We start from the raw sequence: 21,457 nt of genomic DNA on the forward strand, positions 1-21,457 counted from the left end.
ATTGGAAATAATAAAGGGCTTTTGTGGCAAAGATTGCAGTTCAAAGCCAGCCAGGGCTGGAAAATCCCTAAGACTCCCAACTAACCTGCAAAGAGCTAGGCTGGAAACATGGCTCAAGACTCTTATCTCTAACCAGCCAAACATTGGAAGTAGTATTGTAACTCAACGTAGTAGAGCACTAGCCTTGAGCAGAAGTGCTCAGGGATAGTGCCCAGGCCTTGAGTTCAAACATCCTTGAGTACCAACTGGGACAAGCCATCCCAGCAACGAGTACCTAGACTCAGCCAGTCTGGGGAACAAAGGAACATAGAGAGGAGTAAGAGGAGATGATGTCACTCAGTTACTTTGTGCCTACCCTTTCAAAATTAACCAGAGCCGGGAGGTCAGTAGAAGTAAGAAGCCTGCCCATCCAGTATCTATACCTGTCTACCTATTATTAACTGAACAGGAATTTATATTCTTGCTTTTGTCACCTACCTAGTCGCCAGATGTCAGAAGTAGCTAGGGACATTTCTACCAATATTTTCAGCCCCAAGTCCTTCCTCTTGCCATTTATTTGTTCTCTAGTATTTTTTTTTCCAGCCCCTCAATACCTCATGAGACTTCTCCAGACTTCATCTAAGGACTCACACCACCAAGGGACAGCTGCTGCTCGCTGCCTTCTCTGGGAGGGGACCAAATTCTAGCCTTTTACCCCTATTGTAGACACCCCTTGTCAGCAGGAAGTAGCCAGAGAGAATCTGAGCCCTATTTCATGATTATTAAAAGGCTGGAATGTAAAGTCCGCTCCTAGATGGTGAGCAGACTCCACCCTCCTCGTAACAAAGTCTCCGCCCAGTACCTGCGTTACCTAGGCAACTGGCACACCTGGAAGAGGGCATGTCTGCATCTGCTGAGGTCACATCTGAATTTGATGTGGCCACACCTTTCTCCACCCATACCCTAGATAAGGCCAAACCCAGGCCCAGATGCTCTCTCTTTCCCAGCTCTCTCTCTTTCCCAGCTCTTTCCCGGCTCTCTCTTTTTCCCAGCTCTCTTTCCCAGCTTTTTCCCAGCTTTCCTTCCCAGCTCTCTTTCCCAGGTCTTTCCCAGCTGCGTGGATTGCCAACATGGCCTGGTGCCAGCCAGAATGATGAATAAACCTACCCCTTACCTGGAAAAAAAAAAAAAGAGGGAGAAGGGGCAAGCAACCAGCCATGGTTTCAAAGAAAGGCCAGGGCAGGGACTCTTGGGAAAGAAAAGAAAGACTGCAGCTGCAGTGTCTTACAACTTCTCTAGAGCAGACCCCACAGTAAAAGAGGCTTAAACACTGAAATCAAAATACTTAAAAGACCTTAAACCTAACACACCAATATTGTTACTTCTGCAACCAGTCTAGCTACAAGGAAAATTCCTAAATTGAAGTCAAAGTACTAAACAACATTGGGAAATGACAAACAGCTCACAGAAAGAAAGAGGAAATCTCTTTGTTTCTTAATAACAGATGAGGTATGGGGAAAATACTAATTTAAACTACATCTTCTTCAGCTTACAGCTGTTTAAAAAAAAAAAATCCTTTTAGGAGGGTTGTACCCTGCCACCGGTGATTCCCTGGCATTTTGTTCTGAAACCCACAAACGAGGCAATAATGCAAGCGCCCAGCTGCAGCTAAAGCTCCGGGTACCCACACACTCGCAGCTCTGTGCAACATCACACAAAAGGCTGGCAAGTGGCCAGGAGGCCTTGCCGTGGCGTACTCGCCCTAAGTTCAAGATTTTCCATTCAACTGCACTTCAGCCGTGAAATCACATCTGCTTTAACATACTCTAACAACGTGAAACAAATTAAATTCCAATGTCTAATTTTTTTTAAAAAAGTACTCAACTAAAATGTAAAATGTAAAGCCATCAAAATAGATATTTCAAGAATGAGCTTAACTTCTGCTGTCTTAGAAGCAGAAATACAGTGGATATATAGGAAAACATGGTTCTCTAAATCTGGTAGTTATGTCATAGGTCATTCTAGTAGTATACAACTATCCTAAGGAAAAAGAGAAGGGAAAGAGAAGAAATCTAATGGAGGGCTGGGGATGTGGCTCAAAAGTAAATTAAGAGAGGTGGCAGTGTTAGGAAGATGAGCAGGAGGTTGGGGAGTATCTGTCATCTCACTGGTGTAAGGTTGCATTGAGCTGGCTTATTAGGCCAAGTAAATAAAAGTTATTAAAAGAATTCCATTACATTACACATTAAAAAAAAGTAAATTAAGATAGCCAGTCAGGCATCGGTGGCTCACGCCTGTAATTCTAGCTACTCAGGAAGCTGACTGCTAAGGGTGGTAGTTCAAAGCCAGCCTAGGCAGGAAAGTCCATGAGACTCATCTCCAATAAACCAACAGAAAACTGGAAGTGGTGCTGTGGCTCAAGTGGTAGAGTGCTCCCCTTGAGCTAAAGAGCTCTGGGAAAGCGCCCAGGCCCAGAGTTCAAGCCCCTCCTCACCCCCCCCCCAAAAAAAGAGAGCCAGGTGTTGGTGGCTTACACCTGTAATCCTAGATACTGAGAAGGTTGAGATCTGAGGATTGCTGTTCAAAGCAAACCCTGGTCAGTAAAATCTATGAGACTCTCATTTCCAATTAACTACCAGAAAACCAGAAGTGGCGCTGTGGCTCAAAGTGGTAGAGCATTTGCCTTGAGCAGAAGAGCTGAGGGTCAGTGCCCAGTGGCTGAGTTCAAGCCTCACAACCAACCAACAACAACAAAATACAGATGTGCATGGCCCTGGGTTTGATTCCTAGCACTAAGACACACAGATTCACCCCCCCCCACACACACACACACACATACACACACACTCACACACACTAAGAGAATGACATAACAGCCTGGCCAGTGTTTAACTTTGGTTAAGGTATGTTCCATAACTGCAAATAACAACTGAGCGCTCATCTCTGTGTGAAATTTTCAAAAAAGGCTTTTTTCACTTTTAGTGAAATATTCATCTACCTGTAGTTGATCTCTCTTCTAGGTCTCAACACCTTCCAGATAAAGGATTACTGAAAGAGTCATTGTTTGAATAAACCTTAAGAGGTTTAGTTAATAGCCAACTTGGGAGGTTTTGACACTTGTAGGATTTGAACTGAGTCTTGTGCTGGCTAGGCAGGAGCTCTACCACTTCAGCCACATCTCCAGCCCTTTCCGCTTTATTTTCAAATAAGGTCTCATATTTATGCCCAGGCTGTCCTGGTCAGCAATTCTATTTACACTTCCTGGGATGTCAGGCCATATCATAGAGCTCTCATTGATTGAGATGCGGGTGGGGGAGGGGGGTGTCTCATTAACTTTTGGCATTTTCTGACATTATCAGACTAGCTAGTATTATAGGCCAACATGCTTGGCTCACTAGCCAAATCTTAATAATGTCAAACCTGTAAAAATTTGAAAGCCCTAGAAAATCACTAAGCTTTTTTTCTTCCTCTGAATGGGCATCGTTCTACAATTATGCACTAAGAGTATTACAGCAAAGAACTAACAACATACAACTTTGGTAGAAAGTGCAAACCAAAAGGTGTGCAAAACACACCTGAATCCCAGCAGGCAGAGGGAGGAGGACTTTGAGGTCAAGCTGAGCTAGCTCAACACACCTCCTATTAAAAAAAAAAAAAAAGCCAAAGAAACAAAAAGTGGTATTTGGACTTTAAATTTCTATTTCTGTTCAGCTCTACCTTCGTGTGACATTCAAAGATTGCTTGCCACTCCCCCCCCAAAAAAAAGTATCTTAAAAAGGATCCTTCAAGCTGGGCACCAGTGACTCACACCTATAATCCTAGCTACTCAGGAGGCTGAGATCTGAGGATAGAAGTTCAAAGCCAGCCCGGGCAGGAAAGTCCATGAGACTCTTATCTCCAATTAACCACCAAAAAACAGAAGCGCTGTGGCTCAAGTGGTAGAGTGCTAGCCTGAGCTGAAGAGCTCAGGGACAGTGCCCAGGCCCAGAGTTCAAGCCCCATGACCGACAACAACAACAAAAAAGGCTCCTTCAAATGGCTTGACTTTTTTTTTTCTCTTCAGTATCAACAACCTTTATGAATTGAGGGCAAACTAGGTACTGAAGGCTCACACCTGTAATCCTAGCTACTTAGGAGGCTGAGATCCAAGGATCACAGTTCGAAGCCAGCCGGGACAGGAAAGTCCCAGAGACTCTTATCTCCTAACTAACCACCAGAAGACCAGAAGTGGCACTATGGCTCAAAGTAGTAGAACACTAGCCATGAGATGAAGAGCTCAGGGACAGTGCCCAGGCCTAGAGTTCAAGCCCCACAACGACAAAAAAAAAAAAAAAAAAAATCTTCCAAATAAGTTAAAATTTCTAGGATTATATGACAACATATAACTGGACAATAGGAACATGGAGGGTTCTGTTGTTTGAATATGAGTTTACACACACACACACACACACACACACACACACACACACACACACACACACACACACACACACACGTGCTAGGTGCTGGTAGCTCACATCTGTAATCCTACCCACTCAGAAGGCTGAGATCTGAGGATCAAGGTTTGAAGCCAGCCTGAGTAGGAAAGTCTTATCACCGATTAACCACCAAAAGGCTGGAAGTAGAGCTGTGGCTCAAATAGCAGAGCACCAACCTTGAGTAAAAAATCTAAGAGACAGCACCTAGGCTCTGAGTTCAAACTCTAGGACCATCATCCATCTACCACCCCTCACCACCCCACCTCCCAGCCAAAAATACAGAGATAGCAAAGTTTTTTGTGTCTTTTGTTGTTGTTGGTTATGGGGTTTGAACTCCACTTTGGGTGCTGTCCCTGAGCTTTTGTGCTCAAGATTAGTGCTCTACCACTTTGAACCACAACTCTACTTCCCGTTTGGGGATGGTTAATTGTAGATGAGTCTCACATATTTTCCTGCCCAGGCTGGCTTTGAACCGTGATCCACAGATCTCAACCTGAGTAGCTAGGATCACAGGTATGAGCCACCAGCACCCAACTTAGAAGCAAAGTTTTAATGAACAACCACAAAAATGTATTCTTTTTTCCATATCCTAAAGTCCACTGGGATAGACAAGGAGCAGGCTAGGAGAGAAGATGAGGCCTAGCTATTGAAAGGAACAAAGTGAAATCTAAATGAGTAAGCACAGTGTACCCAATGGCTCCTGCCCCTGGAGTCCTAAAGGAATAGCAGGGTAAGTATTACCTGCATAGGGCAGAGAAGAGTATATTTGCATGCACACTGTAAAAAAAATGCAATTTCCAGAAAAGATTAGCTTACCAGTAGGTACTGTAGCTACTGCAATCCATACACACTGTGTGCTGAGCTTTTTCTTGTTTTTCAGATTTCTTATAGTTGGTTAGGGGTATTTGTGCATCTTCATAATGTTTTTTGGCGTGACCATTCACATACCTTATAAAGACCAAATGAAAATTTACTTTAGCTTATTGTTTTGGAAATCAAAGTAGTAAAAGATAACCCAATTAGGTGTTAATCAAGTTAAAATGAGAAAAACTCATAACAGAATTCAGCCATTTGGTGATTTATTGGGTTTTTTTTTTTTTTGCAATCAATTACTATAGTCAACTTCCAGTTATACACTATATTAGGGCCAGGCAGCACAAGACTTTGTCTATGTAAATCATAATCTTCTATGCTGATGCTTTTGTTACAGTTCTTTCCTTTTTTTAAGTTTTTCTCAGACTGCTAACCCCAATGGAGGCTACTCTGTAAACTAAATTACTAAACTATTTTCCACAGGACCCTGGCATTTTCTATATGCTAGGGTTGCTGCCTTATTTGAAAAGTGAAAATAAGATGTGAAAACAGGATAACCTTTTTCTCATCTATATGGCTTCAGATCTTTTATCTGAATCTCTGAAAAATTAGCTTCACTCACATGGATATGACTTTGTTTAGAAACAATCCAAACAAAACACAAGTTTATAAATGTTATTTTTCTACAGACAAAAGATAAGCAAAAGTTAGTTACATTCACACAGATTTCTGTAACATTTTCCAACTTAAGTTTAGTAAGTCATTTTATTACAGCAGGCAAAATAATATAATTGAGGATTCATATGTATACTTTATGCCCCAAACTCAATTACATCTTAAACTAAAGAAAGTACAGTGCTGTTACCAAGGTAAGTAACTTCTTTTGCTAAAAAGCACTGACTCCTCATTTGAACCCACAAGTTAACTACAAGCAGAAGAAATGCATCCCTGCCTCCATTTTACCTATGTCTCCCTCCCCTGCAATTATCTTGGGCTCCAGGAAGGACAGGTCTGATCAATAACATCTTTGTAATAAGGGACTAAAACTACCTCCAAGGAAAGGAACAGACGAGCCTCAAAGAACAGACACCCCCTCAGGTAAGGACAATTACCTATGATGAAGAGGCTGCACGGAGAGCAAGAGGAATCACTGCCTGGGAACCAGAATGCTTCCTCCAGTGATGACAGCAATAATTTCCCAGCAACCCTTGTGAACCCAGAACTGAGATCATGATCAACTAGGCCACACTCTGTCTAGCATTGCTGACTATGCACGCCGTACCCTACCCCAATTCTTCTTTAAAGCTAAAGCTCAGTCCCTGTACCCCAAGATCTGCTGACATGCTTGAGAGCCAGTGCAGTGTAACAACAGCCACCACTGCTTGTGTATTTGGCACACTGGGGTGAGTTGTTGGACCTAGGACGTAGAGCGCTGGAGTTGATCCCTTGGCTTCAAACTCAGATTCCACTGTCACTGACCATTACTGTGAAAGCACTTTTAACAGAAAACTTCCCAGTTCCTAGAAAGCAGCCAATAAGAAGGCAAGGCTCACTTGAAAACTCAAATAGTCAAAACAAATGTTGGTTAAAGGGTACCGAAATAAACAGGCTTAAAGAATTCAGATGATACTTGCATCACAAGCATATAATTGCACCCAGATCAACACTTACCTCCAGGAAAGTTAGGATAGTCATGATAAAGAGGAAGGATCAACTTCAAGCCCAACCTTTCCACCCAGAAAAACTGGACATATTCTAGGCATTATTTGCCTCAACTCAGAATTTAATCTATTCATTTTTTTTTTCCGCTGTTCTTTAAGCACAAATAACACTTGGGTCTCTTATTCTCAAAGGTCACTAGTTCTCAAAAACACGCTAAAACAAGTTTCAAAGTAAAACAATGACTAACGTATAAAGCCAAAACCTAGACTGCCTGTAAAAAAGCAGCTCTGCCACATCTAACCATATGGCATGGGCAAGGTACTCAACCATCTGTGCCTGTCTTCCTGTCTGTAAATGGAGAGTACCGTGTAATGTTTAATCACTATTCAGAATACAAGTAAGATGACTGCTTACAAAGTATGCACATTAAGCACATATTGACATATTATTGCATAGGTCAAGAAACACTAACTAGGGCCTGGGAAGGTGGATCAGTGGTAGAGTGCTTGCCTCACATGCATGAAGCCCTGGGTTCAATTTCTCAGCACCACATAAGCAGAAAGAGCCAGAAGTGGTGCTGTGGCTCAAGTGGTAGAGCGCTAGCCTTGAACTGAAAAGCTGAGGGACAGTACCTAGGTCCAGAGTTCAGCCCCCACAACGGAAAAAAAAAAAAAGAAAAGAAAAAGAAGAAGAAACATTAACTAAAGAGGTAAACTCTAAGAGAGCATCTATTTACTATCTAACCATCTTAATTTTCTATTCTCAAGCCTATAGCATATACCATGAAAAATAATGGAAATACTTATGAAAGAGAGCTTCTGTTATCAAAGAAAAAGTTAACATTGAACAATAATAATAAAAGGTCTTACACTTTTGAAACCAATCATCTTTACACAGTACTATATAGTTCTTTTAGTTTCAATAGTGTAGTTTCCAAGTGTACTAGATGTTTAAATGGTTCCTAAAAAGTGTTGGTGATAAAAAAAGAAATGTGATTATCAGTGCCATTGAGATTAGTAGTGTTTTGCCCAATACTCCAATATATGTGTCAGAAGTTAGCAGTTCTGTATAAATTAGCTTACATTTTAAAAACTATATATTTTCCTTCATCTGATTTTGGATTTTTAAGGACTATGAACTGAATAAGGGACTTTTCCTTAACATAATGTCAGATTCCTAACAACAATCTTAAAAATTTGGAAAATAACTGAAATGGGGTAGTGTCATAAATATCAACAGAACACTACTGATATACTGTGCTTCCTAAGCTAGAAGATTATCTCATGTAGCACTTCCTTATAAAAATTGTAACTCCTTCATACAACCATTTGTAGTTTAAAAAAAAAAAAGACTTCTCAGACAAGTACTCAAATACTGAAAAAAATAAGCATATTTGGCAATCAATGCCTGAAATTAAACGATATAAAAAATTAACCAATCAGCTATGTAAAATGAAGATCTAAATTCAGGATACTCTCAATTCTGTTTAATCTACTTAATCATATGTCTTTGAAACTATGCCAAGTTTCTAAATTTAAGCTTGTAAATTAAACCTGTAAGTGGAAATAGTCTTCCTGCAGAGTCTAGGAATTTCTCAATTTATTGTTTATTGTTTGTTGCTTGTGTTTAAAGTACATTAATCTCTCCAACTTTTTTTTCTCAAAATTATGTTAGGTCTCTTCAATGACATGACCTTTAAAATTTAGGGCACAAAGCACTGTAAGACAACTGGAGAGCTACATAAACTTTATAATATTATAATTCTCACCTCTCAAAATCTAGGAGAGGTATCTGTGTCTCCAAGTGTGGAATTTAAGTGCTTCTACTTTTCTTTTTTTTTTTTTTTTTTTTTTTTTTTTGGTCGGTTGTGGGGGCCGAACTCTGGGCCTGGACGTTGTCCCTCAGCTCTTCAGCTCAAGGCAAGCATCCTGCCACTTAAGCCACAGTACCACTTCCGACTTTCTCTGCTTATGTGGTGCTGAGGAATTGAACCCAGGGCCTTGTGCATATGAGACAAGCACTCTACCACTGAGCCACCATCCCAGCTCCTACTTTTCTTTTTTTAATGTTATTTATACAAAGTATTTTCAGGTTCCCAAATCCTAGGGATTTTAAAATTCCAACAACAGCCACAATTAAGATATGTAGTTAATAGCTTCCAAAGGTGCCCTTAAGTATACATGGAAAAAATACTCTAGTCTAGACTTTAAAAAATGTGAAAATTCAAAAGTAATCAAAGGCATTCTCTTCATACAAGGAGGATTTAAAAACAATGGGGAAATAGTCCAGAGTACAAATGGATTTCAATCTATGTGACTTACATGATCTCCCCATCTTCTTGATGCTAAGCTACTAACTCCTAAAGAAAACTAAGACAGGGCTGGGAATGAATGTGGCTTAGTGTTAGAGTGCTTGCCTAGTATGTCTGAAGCCCTGGGTTCATATTCCTTAGTACCACATAAACACAAAAAGATGGAAGTGGTGCAGTGACTCAAGAGGCAGAGTGCTAGCCTTGAGCAAAGAGGCTCAAGGACAGTGTCCTGGTCCTGGGTTGAAGCCTCAGAACTGGCACAAGAAAGAGAGAGAAAGAGAGAGAGAGAGAGAGAGAGAGAGAGAGAGAGAGAGAGAGAGAGAGAGAGAGAGAGAGAGAGAGAGAGAGAGAGAGAGAGACTAAAACATTTTCTAAGCTAAAAGAAATGGATATGTTAGTATGGCTAAAAAAAACCACAGAAGTTAACATTTGAATTTGTGTTAGAAGAAAAGAGTTATCAAAGCGTTATTAAAGTGATACTCCTTTTAAAGGCAAGAAATGGGAGGAAATGTTCAGGATTGGAACTGGGATAGGTTAGGGTAGGAGATATTAAGCGCTTGGCCACTGAGCTACATCCCAGCCCGACACAAAATGTTTTTATGAATTTATTTTATTTTATTTTTGGTGCTGTTCCTGGAGCTTGAACTCAGGGCCTGGGTGCTGCTGTCCCTGAGGTTGTTTTGGTTTGGTTTTTTGCTCAAGGTTAGCCCTCTACCACTTTGAGCCACTGCTCCATTTTCAGCTTTTTTGGGTGGTTATTTAGAGTCTCAGGGACTTTCCTGCCACAACTGGCTTCAAACTTCGATCTTCAGATCTCAGCTTAAGTAGCTAAAGCAAGCTGTTTTAATGGAACAATTAAACACTTCATATATCTTAGTCAAGAATTAACTCAGATTCAAAAGGAACTCTTTTATCTTTATTTAGTTGCTTTTCTTTTTTTATATAATTATTTTGTCCCAAGACAATATAATAGATGTCATCTGATTCAGAAGTCAGCAAAGGTGGGGACAGGGTCGGTATAGATGACAGGTTGGGTTCTTGATGAAAATGTGATCCAATTAAGCCTGCTTTGGCATGTGCTACAAAAGGTTTAAAAAAAAAATCAAACAAATATTTATTTCAAATAAAGTCCTTTATGTCATTTTCCCAACCAAGTATTACTTGGTAGATCATCTTGATCAAACTAATTCCAAACTAATTATTTTGTGTATGTGTGCCTATACTGGGGCTTGAACTCAGAAATTAGGCACTGTCCCTTAGCTTGTCCACTCAAGCTGCTATTACTTGAGCCATGTTTCCATTTCCCAGCTTTTTGCTGGTTAAATTGAGATGAGATCTTTCTTGCCTGGGCTGGCTTCGAACTGCAATCCTCAGATATCAGCTTCCTGAATAACTAGGATTATACTTATAAGCCACAGGCATCCCGGCAGCCCAGCCCAACTAAACTAATTTGTCTGAGTAACAAAGTTTTCCTCCCCTAGATTTTTCCCAGTTGTATCAAGGAACCAAAGAACTCAATTGACAAGTGAATCTCTACAGAGAATTACACAATATGATTAACCAAAATACTAAACAATTCCAAGTCAATCAACTTTTATATAAATCTTAAAGGTAAATTTTTAAAAGTAGGGTAATGAAGTAATAAATATGTCACCTACCTTCCACAGTGGACACTTGAACAAGTCAAACAGACCCAGGGGCTTTTGTTGGACCTGCACACTAATAAAAAGAAAACATAAAAACCAATATAGCAATTGTATCATGTTATTTCTCATTTCTCCCCTAGTCTGTAATATATCTCCAGTGAAAATCATAAACATTTTATCCACTTAGGTGTACTGAAGTCACAAATCCTACTTTTGTGAATGCACTTATACAAAATGGCTGCCTAAAGTTAAGATTGAAAAGAATCTGAATGCTTGAACCAGTGACTGAATTCAAATGGTTTTACCACAAGTTAAGTCCACACATACTTTTCCCTTTTCTTACTCCTTTACCACTGTCTCTAACAAGTCAATGATAATCCATTTTTCCATTAAAGGATTTTTTTTAAGTCTAGTCTTTTAATCACCTATCTTTGTCATTCAGGTCACATATCTCTATAAATAACTCCTTCTGCTTATTTAGCAAGTGGCATAACCTAAGGTTACAATTAAGAATAAGCCTAGTTTTCTAAAAAGTAATCCTCAGGGGCTGGGAAGGTGGCTCAGTGGTAGAGTGTTTGCCTTGCATGCATGAGGCCCTAGGTTCGATTCCTCAGCACCATATAAGCAGAAAAGACTGGAAGTAGTGCTGTAGCTCAAGTGGTAGAGTGCTAGCCTTAAACTGAAGAGCTGAAGAACAGCGTCCAGGCCCAGAATTCAAGCCCCATGACTGACAAAATAATAATAATAATAAATAATAATAATAATAATAATAATTTGACACAATGCACTGTAAAGAAAAAACTAGTAAGGAAAACAATTATTTTTTAAAAAGTAATCCTCAGTTGCATAAAAATGTATAGCAAATGAGGGGGTAGGGCTAGGGGGAGAGAGGTAGATGAATTGAGCAGGGAAAGAGGAAAATGCAGTCAAAAATTCATTGTATTTGGGGGGAGGGGGGAGGCTGGGAAGGGATGTGAAGGGTAAACAAAGGAGGAGGCTGCAATGCTTGGTAAGAAATGTACGCATTATCCTGCCCATGTAATTGTAACTCCTCTGTACAGTATGTTCACAAATAAAATTAAATTAAATTTAAAAAAATTCATTGTATGCACCACAAAATTAGGAAAAGTAATGAATTGTATGCACCACAAAATTAGGAAAAGTAAGGGAAAAGGTTAAGGGAGGTAAGAATATTAAAGGGGTGACACTGATCAAGATGTTTTGTTAAGTAGCACCTCTTTTGTACAATTAAAGATAATTTAAGGGGAGGAGGGGGGAGTGAGGGGGAGGGGGACGGGAAGGGATGGGAAGGGGAAACAAAAGAGGAGGCAACAGGGGGCTGGGAAGGTGGCTCAGTGGTAGAGCGCTTGATTTGCATACCTGAGGCCCTGGGTTCGATTCCTCAGCACCACATAAGCAAAAAGAAAAAAGCCGGAGGTGGAGCTGTGGCTCAAGTGGTAGAGCGCTAGCCTTGAGCTGAAGAGCTGAGGGACAGTGCCCAGGCCCAGAGTTCAGGCCCCACGACCGGACCCAAAAAAAAAAGAGGAGGCAACAATTCTTGATACGAAATGTACTCATTACCTTGCCCATGTAATTGTAACCCCTCTGTATGGTATTTTCACAATAATAAAAAAAGATTCTAAAAAAAAATTTAAAAATCAAAATTAAAAAAACAAAAACAGGGCTGGGGACAAGGCTCAATGGCAGAGTGCTTGCCTGTCACGCACAAAGCCCTGGATTCCATCCCCAGCATCACACATAGAAAAAGAAATATATGCTAACAGTATAATCAAGACGTTAAAGTATTACATGGGGTGGGGACAGGCAAAAAAGAGTATAGGAACTTTTAAAATGTTTAATAGGGCTGGGAATGTGGCTTAGTGGAGACTGCTTGCCTAGCATGCTTGAAGCCCTGCGTTCAATTCCTCAGCACCACATGAACAGAAAAGGCCAGACGTGGTGCTGTAGCTCAAGTGGTAGAGTGCTAGCCTTGAGCACAGAAAGGCTCAGGGACAGTGCCAGGCCCTGAGTTCAAGCCCCATGACAAGGAAGGAAGGGGGGAGGGGGGAGGGGGGAGAGAGGGAGGGAGGGAGGGAGGGAGGAAGGAAGGAAGGAAGGAAGGAAAGAAGGAAGGAAGGAAGGAAGGAAGGAAGGAAGGAAGGAAGGAAGGAAGGAAGGAAGGAAGGAAGGAAAAAAAGAAAAAATTGAGTCAAATTTTGTTTGGGGATGTTGATGTGACAGATGATGGAGCATTTCCCTAGCACATACAAGTCCCTGCATTTGACCCTTAGCGCTGCATCACAAAAATGTTTGCTGTTCACTCTTTCAGTTAATAAGCATTAAACATCCAATATGTAACAGACTTTCAAAAGAACAATATGAAAGCTTTCCTGAAAAACTTCTGTTCTACTAAAGCAAAGCAACTCACATGGGGATTGAAAAGGTAGAAAAAGCCATGTGTATCTGGGGACAAGCAGCCTTCTAGTGACACTTCAGCTCACCCCTGAGCACTGGACAGCCCCTGAGGAGGGAGGGGTGGGGGAGGAGAAGAGGATGGGAAGAAATTTCCCTGCTTGGTCTGGCTTTCAAGGTGACCCTCAGATCTCAGCCTCCTGATTAGCTAGAATTACAGGTATGAGCCACCAGTGCCTGGCCTTGGAAAGTACTCTTAATGTGCCCCAACCCAAGTATATTTAAAGGACAATCTTGAGTATACATAGTCCACTCATTAGAAAAGAAAAAACAAAAACATGTAAAGGCTAGAAAGAGTAGAATATGATGGTCTGCAACCAATAAATGGCCTTGTACAACTTGGGACTATTTCCTGTGCTTACTCACAACTTACCCAATTTACTGATTGGTTTGTTGTTTTGGAAGCACAGAGTCTGAATTCGGGGCCTTGTACCTGATAGGCAAGTACACCTGAGACACGCTCCCAGCCAACTTACCCAATCTAAAAAACTTGAATATACTCAACACAAATAAGAAAGAGAATGAAAAATATTGGCCTTTATTTATTGCCAGGCTTGAGGCTTGAACTCAGGGCTTAGGCGCTGTCCCTGAGCTTTTTTGCTCAAGTGGTCTCTACCACTCTACCACTTTGAGCCATAGCGCCACCTCTGGTTTTGTTTGTTGTTGTTGTTGTTGTTGTTGTTGTTTGGGGGGGTTGAGTAATTTATTGAGATAAGGGTCTCACAGACTTTCCTGCCCAAGCTGGCTTTGAACTTCATTTCTCAGATCTCAGCCTCCTGAGTAGCTAGTATTACAGGTGTAAGCCATCAGTACTTGGCTCTTCTTTGTTTGTTTGTTTTTTTTTGTCGGTCATGGGGCTTGAACTCCGGGCCTGGGCGCTGTCCCTCAGCTCTTCAGCTCAAGGCGAGCGCTCTACCACTTGAGCTACAGCGCCACTTCCGGTTTTCTGGTGGTTTATTGGAGATAGGAGTCTCACGGTCTCTCCTGCCCGGGCTGGCTTTGAACCGCGATCCTCAGATCTCAGCCTCCTGAGTAGCTAGGATTACACGTGTGAGCCACCAGCGCCCGGCTTGGCTCTTCTTTTTACATTTTAAATATTAAATGCTAATACTTGAAAGCTGAAAATAACGGAAACAAGTTAGATGTGGAAACTAATAGGAAGTCTTTAAGACATCTAATTACACTTTTTGTGACATCAATGAAAAGGAACCACACAGTATGTTTCCCAGGGTCAAGCTTGGCCATAGCATGGTTATGAGTCTGATTTTTCACTCTGATTATAAAATTTCCTCAAACCATGGTGTACTCTCTTCCATTTCTTGGGGTCTCCAAATGCTAATCTCAGTCTTCACCTCTTAGACCTCTGGTCATCTTAGACCAGAGGATGGGATTAGCAGGCTCCTTTCCCCCTCACTTTCCCATCGTCCCTGCTTTCACCTTGGCGTTAAGCTCTTAAGACTGGCAGGATGTGCCCTGTGTATGGAGGGAATAGAGAACCTTGATCACTTCCTGAGCTACTGCCACCCTCCAGAAGGTAGGAGCTGCAGCACAAGCTGGGGAAGTGGAGTCAAGAGCCTCAGCCTCTAAAGCATGTCTCTACCTCATGTCTTCTTCCTAAAGTTGAAAGCTTCAACCTTCCTGGAAACCAGGGAGGGAGACACTCACTACTGTTCATGTTAAAGAAGGAGCTGCTTGAGAGATTAATTGGACAGAAGACTAGAGAATTCTGTGTTCACAGGGTTGAAGGAGGAAGAAGTAAAGTCAGAAAAAGGGAGCAGGAACTAAGCCATAATGTAGCCAAGAAAGAAAGGAAGAAAGGAAGAAAGGAAGAAAGAAAGAAAGAAAGAAAGAAAGAAAGAAAGAAGGAAAGAAGGAAAGAAGGAAAGAAGGAAAGAAGGAAAGAAAGAAAGAAAGAAAGAAAGAAAGAAAGAAAGAAAGAAAGAAAGAAAGAAAGAAGGAAAGGAAGGAAGGAAGGAAGGAAAGGAAGGAAGGAAGGAAGGAAGGAAGGAAGACAGAAAGAAGGAAGGAAGGAAGGAAGAAAAAAAGAAAGAAAGAAAGAAGGAAAGAAGGAAAGAAAGAAAGACGGAAGGAAGGAAGGAAGAAGGAAGGAAGGAAGGAAGGAAGGAAGGAAGGAAGGAAGGAAGGAAGGAAGGAAGGAAGGAAATCGAACTATACTATGCAACTCCCAATGGTGCCAAAGCAGCTGAGCGCAGCCAGGGGAGCTGTCTCATGTCCCTTCCGCCACAGTGCTGTGGGTACTGGGCTTCAGAGAACAGGGCAATAGGAGAGTTCTCATACAAAGCAACTGAAGGCAGCCAAGGAAGCCCTTGGGAGACTAAGCAGAGGTCCAAATGTGGGCACCAAATCTGAAGTGCTCATAAGAGCAAGTACAGACTCAAGGCCAAAACTCCAGGGCCCAGGCTGAGAAGACAATCATGAGGCAAAACATATCTTGCCCATCTTTCCACTTTGCCCTACTATATAAGAAACCTTTCCACTCTCCTCACAGAAGCTTGTATCTCTTTCTCATTCCAAGCTGGCAGTAATCCATCTTGAATCTCAAGAAAGAATCATGAGATAAATAAACTGTTTACTGGTAAAATCTCCATTACAACACTGGTCCTCACAATTTTCCCCTTTCTGCTTAAATTTGTAGTAGATTCAAAATGACCATAGCCTATCACTCCTTTATGCTGTGACCCTAATCTAACAGTGGGTTCTAGAGCCTGTTTCTTCTATGTGAAGTAGGACACTAGACCTGTTTCACATGACAAGGGCCCAGTAACAGAGACCAGGAAATTGAAAAGCACCTCGTGAATATCTGTTCCTTTCTCCTAAAAAGTGTACTAAGAAGCACATCGTGACTGCCAAAGTCAATACTAGTGGTTATATACACTGCAGTATATATCATGGCAAGTTTTCAGGAAATTTTCTTTAGCGTATACTCATTGGTTGACAGAAAAAAAAAATCCAAATATAGGCAACATTAAAGCCAGCAAGGAAAAAAAAAATCCCTCAGAAACTCCTATATTTGACCTAAAATTAAATTATAGGCAAAACATCAAATGAAACAAAATGCTCAATTTTAATAAGCTTATTTCAAAATTAACACAACTATTAATACCAGAATCATTAGAATGTTTATTTCTAATGTAAAATGCTATTTCAAGGCATGAAAGAGATTTAGCTATCCAGATAAAACATAATGCAATCCATCAAACTCAAGAGGTTTCCAGAACAATGGTGAACCTGACTCACCAAAGTTCTAAGGTCCTGATGTGACTGTTCTATATTCTAATATCCAATACAATGAAGCTCAAAGTCATACAAAAATATATCTTAACTTCTGTTTTATCAAACAAGTGAACAGGAATGATTTCAAGTCACAACAGATTTAAGATATGGCCGTCAGATTATTTTTATGGACCAGTAGGTTTTAACTTCTACCCTAAATAATTCTTCCTTATCCGCCTTACTATCTGGTTCTAAGGAGCAATGTCCTTAGCGGACATTCTAAGGACATTCTGAGAATCTAGCCCACCTTCCCAACTTTTCCTTTTCCTTTTCCCAACTTTTCGGCTCACACATAAGCCGAAGAGGCTTTTCAGGGCCAGCAGTGGTCTGCTTGTCCAACCATTGCTACTCTTGAAGGGGATCATTTGCCTCAAGTACATTTAATCTATCTGTGGTCCTTCTGGTGGGAAGCTATGTAGCCAGCCTCTCACAGGGTTGCCTACCGATCTAGCACTGTCCCGCCACCCACTTGCTGGAACAAGATGGGGGCCATCCATCACCTGAGAGGACTGGCAGCATTTATATGTGAGCCTGTATCATTCCTCCAAGCATCTGCAAGTTCAAGACCTATTAGAGAAACACTATAAAATCTTCATTCCTATTCATCCCACTACCATTTCATAACCCCAAGGAAGAGCCAGTCAGCAGTGGAAATGGCAGAAGCTGATGGAAATTAAGAATGAGCAGTCCCAGAAATAGCTAGGTCTGAGTACTCAGATGGTGAAATGGCACTGTAAGTATGTGGTAAGGAACAGCTGGTGGCTGAAAATGAACCTTGACCCAAAGCATATGATTTGGATATTAGTTAACTAATAATGTTCCCAAGGGCACTTCCAGCTCTCTGACTGCAAGGTTTTCCACACAGAAAAACAATTACAATAAAGGCTTTCACTTCAAACAGCAGTAAATACATTGGTAAGACCAGAGTAGATAGGAAAATCTGGACAAGCAGATCAAGAGCTTAAAGTATAATAATAAAAATCACTTACACATCACTACTTACACAATTAAAAAAGTTAAATATTCATTCATCTCCAAAGATACACAATAATACAAAACATTTATATGAGGCTGTCAACTACAGCATTATTTATAATTGCAAAATACTGGAAACAACCTAAATGCCCACACATAGGAGACTGGCTGAATTTGCCAGGGCATACAAAATGGAGAACACTATTAAGCTATTTCTGAAAAAATAAATAAATAAAGAGGGAAATTCCTACAAACATGAAGTATTATATGGGATATAGTGTTAAATAGAGAAAAATAAAGCAAAGTACAACTAAGTTTATTAAATTTGCTTTGTGTGTGTGTGTGTGTATGTGGTCCTAAGGTTTGAACTTAAAACCTTGCACTTGCTAGGAAGGCACTCTTACTGCTGTGCCTCACTGCTAGCCCTTTTGTGTCCTGAGTATTTTTGAAATAGTATCTCATTTCCTGTCTAGGCACAGGCCAGGATCCTAATCTGCCTACTTTATACTTTAGGCTTCCTATCAGAGCTGGGTTAAATAGGCTGACACTATGTTCAGCTTCTAAACCACACTCTCACAACCATCCTAATTACCACTTGTTCAGTCAAAAATTATTGATGAGGCTGGGATGTGGCTCAGTGGTAGAGTGCTTGCCTAGCAAGCATGAAGCCTTGGGTTCGATTCCTCAGAACCATATAAACAGAAAAAGCCAGAAGTGGCACTGTTGCTCAGATGGTAGAGTGCTAGCCTTGAGCAAAAGAAGCTCAGGTGTACTCATTACCTCACTCATGTAACTGTAACCCTCTGTATAGTATCTCTACAATAAAAAAAATTAAAAAAAAAAAAAAAAAAAAAAAAAAAAAAAAAAAAAGAAGCTCAGGGACTCAGACCCTGAATTCAAGCCCCGGAACTGGCAAAAAATTAAAATTAAAAAAAATTTAAAAAATTATTCATGGGGCTGAGCACCAGTGTCTTATGCCTGTAATCCTAGCTATTCAGGAGGCTGAGATCTGAGGAACATGGTTTGAGGCCTGCAGGGGAGGAAAGTCCACGCAACTCTTACCTCCAATTAATCACAGAAGAAGCTGGAAGTGGAGGTATGGCACAAGTGGTAGAGTGCTACCCTGGAGCAAAAGAGGCTCAAAGACAGTGCCCAGGCCCAGAAACAAAACACTCACTCATGGATGCTACACTATTAGGGTAAAAGTATTGTAAAATACACAATCTCCCAAAAATTATAAAGGAGAATAATAAAGGAGAAAAATAAAGGAGAAAATACTAACTTTACTGTAGGTTAACCTAGCAAGTATTATCAAAATTAACAACACCAAAAACAAGACAAACTAACATCATACACCTCTTGATATTCTGCCCTAACAAGGTCTAGCATTACTCAAGTGATAGTTCCACCAAAAAACAAAACAAAACAAAACTGAAATCATCAAGAAAACACAGAAAAACTTGAACTGAGTTTTTAAAAGCAGTTTAAAAATAAGCTGGATCTGGTGGTTCACAACTGTAATCTTAGTTACTTTGGAGGCAAAAATTGAGTGGATAATCAGCTTAAGGGCAACCTGAAAATAGTGGGATCACCACCTTCAACCAATAAAAAGCTGGGTGTGACAGTATATACCTGCCATCCCAGCAGAAAAGAGTAAACAGGAAGATCAAGGTCCATTCAAGCAGAAGGCCTCCAAGTTTTAAGCCCCAGGGAAGAAAGGATGGATGGAAAGAAGGAAAAATAGAAGTAAAAAAGGAAGGAAGAAAAAAAAGGAAGGAAAAAAGGGAAAGAAACTATTTCAGATAAAAGATTAACAACAATTGAATGTAACACATGATTCTGGATTAGATCCAGGGTAATGTGAAGAATTCTTAAATAGACACCACTAGCTCACACCTGTAATCTTAGCTACTCAAGAGGCTGAGATCTGAGGGTCCTAGTTCAAAGTCAGTTTAGGCAGCAAACTACACCAGCACCCTGCTGTAAAATCTGTTTTTGTTTGGTTTTTTGCCAGTCCTGAGGCTTGAACTCAGGGCCTAGGCACTTTCCCTGAGCTTCTTTTGCTCAAGGCTAGCACTCTACCACTTGAGCAACACTGCCACTTGTGGTTGTTCTTGTATATGTGGTACTAAAGAATCAAACACAGAGCTTCATGCATGCTAGGCAAGCACTCTACCACTAAGCCACATTCTCAGCCTGTAAAATCTTTGTAACAATTGACAAATCTAAGTAAAGAGAATATGAAAATTCAGCTGAGTGCCATAGCTCACATCTATAATCCTCCTACCTATAGAGGAAGCTAAGATCTGAGGATCAAAATTCAAAGCTAGCCCAGGCAGGAAAGTCCATGAGACTCTTATCTCCAATTAACCACCAAAAAAGTAGAGGGCTAGGTTCAGAGACAGTGTCCAAGCCCCAGGACTGGCAAAAATAAAAATACAAAATAAAAACACAAGAAGAGGACATGGAAATGTACGCTAGTCTTAGCAATGTTTCTTTAAGTATGAAATTATAAGCAGGACACCAGTGGTACACTATAATCCTAGCTACTAAGAGGCTGAGATCTTAGTATGGCAATTCAAAGCCAGCCCAGGCAGGGAAGTCCTAAGACTCTAATCTGCAGGTAATCACCAGAAAACTGGAAATGGCACTGTGGCTCCAAGTGGTATAGCTCTATTCCTGGGCGAAAAAGCTCAGGGACAGCACCCAGGCCCTGAATTCAAGACCTACAACCCACCGCCCCCCTCCCCCCCAACCCCCCACCCCACCAAAAAAAAAAAGGTATGAACTTAAATAAAAAGCAAAACTTTTTGTTAAGGCTAAAACACAGAACCAACGTTCAGAATCTATATACCTGTAATCTTAGTTACTTTGGAGGCAAAAATTGAGTGGATAATCTACATACCTGGTACTAACTTCCCTCACTAATGAATGATGAAAAATACTGCAATAAAAACACTGCAAGATATTAACTACTCTTATAACTGTTTCTTTGGGTGCATATCCAAAGCCAACCTTGGGACTTAGCTTCTCAAAACCACGTTCTCTCTCTCCACTCACTACACTGTCTTGTTCTGTTAATCAGGGAAGACATGGGTATGAACTTTTGCTCAAATAGATTCGTGCAAAATTTCTCTTCTGTGATTTAACGCTGCATAACTAATGAGATTCATTTCTGCTTGTTAGGCAAGTGCTCCACAGCTTGGAGCCATACCGCCAGCACCTTTTGTGTTGGTTTTTATGTAGAGCCTCACAGGAGTCTTTTAACCTACCTAAAATCAAGTCTCACTGCCACCATGCTCAGCTCCCTTGCTGAGCTAGGGGGTCTCACTAACATTTTGCCCAGGCTCAAGCCACAATCCTCTGCCATATCTGCCTTCAACGCACATTACAGTCACTAGTCCAAGACTTTCAGATCCATTTTTTTTTTGGGGGGGGGTCCAGTCGTGGGACCTGAACTCTGGGCCTGGGCGCTGTCCCTCAGCTCTTCAGCTCAAGGCTAGCGCTCTACCACTTGAGCCACAGCGCCACTTCCGGCCTTTTTCTTTTTGCTTATGTGGTACTGAGGAATCGAACCCAGGGCCTCATGCATGCAAGGCAAGCGCTCTACCACTGAGCCACCTTCCCAGCCCCTCAGATCCATTTTTTAAAATTTACTTTATTGTTATTATAGAGGTGAGAGGGGTTACATTTACATGCATCAAGTAATGAGTACATTTCCTTTCGTACAGTGTCATCTGTTCCCTCATTCTCTCCACCCCCAAGTTGTATAGTTCACGTTCATCAATGTCCAGTGAGCTCCACTGTTGCACTTTATCATCCTTTGT

General features: G+C 40.9%; 1 protein-coding gene across 2 annotated transcripts in view; it reads right to left on the bottom strand.

Moving 5' to 3' along the window:
• Window positions 1–21,457, bottom strand: part of Usp3 (ubiquitin specific peptidase 3) — a 79,130-nt gene that overhangs the window by 39,362 nt on the left and 18,311 nt on the right. For both annotated transcript variants that reach the window (XM_069995208.1, XM_069995209.1), the window contains exons 2-3: window positions 10,902–10,962; window positions 5,274–5,405 (exon numbers count right to left, since the gene is read on the bottom strand). In XM_069995208.1, the coding sequence (XP_069851309.1) occupies window positions 5,274–5,405; window positions 10,902–10,962 (193 nt within the window). The remainder of the gene's footprint in view (window positions 1–5,273; window positions 5,406–10,901; window positions 10,963–21,457) is intronic.

The sequence above is a fragment of the Dipodomys merriami genome, unplaced genomic scaffold (assembly GCF_024711535.1).
Source record: "Dipodomys merriami isolate MVZ:Mamm:240054 unplaced genomic scaffold, mDipMer1.0.p SCAF_48, whole genome shotgun sequence".
In the NCBI taxonomy this organism is placed as follows: Eukaryota; Metazoa; Chordata; class Mammalia; order Rodentia; family Heteromyidae; genus Dipodomys; species Dipodomys merriami.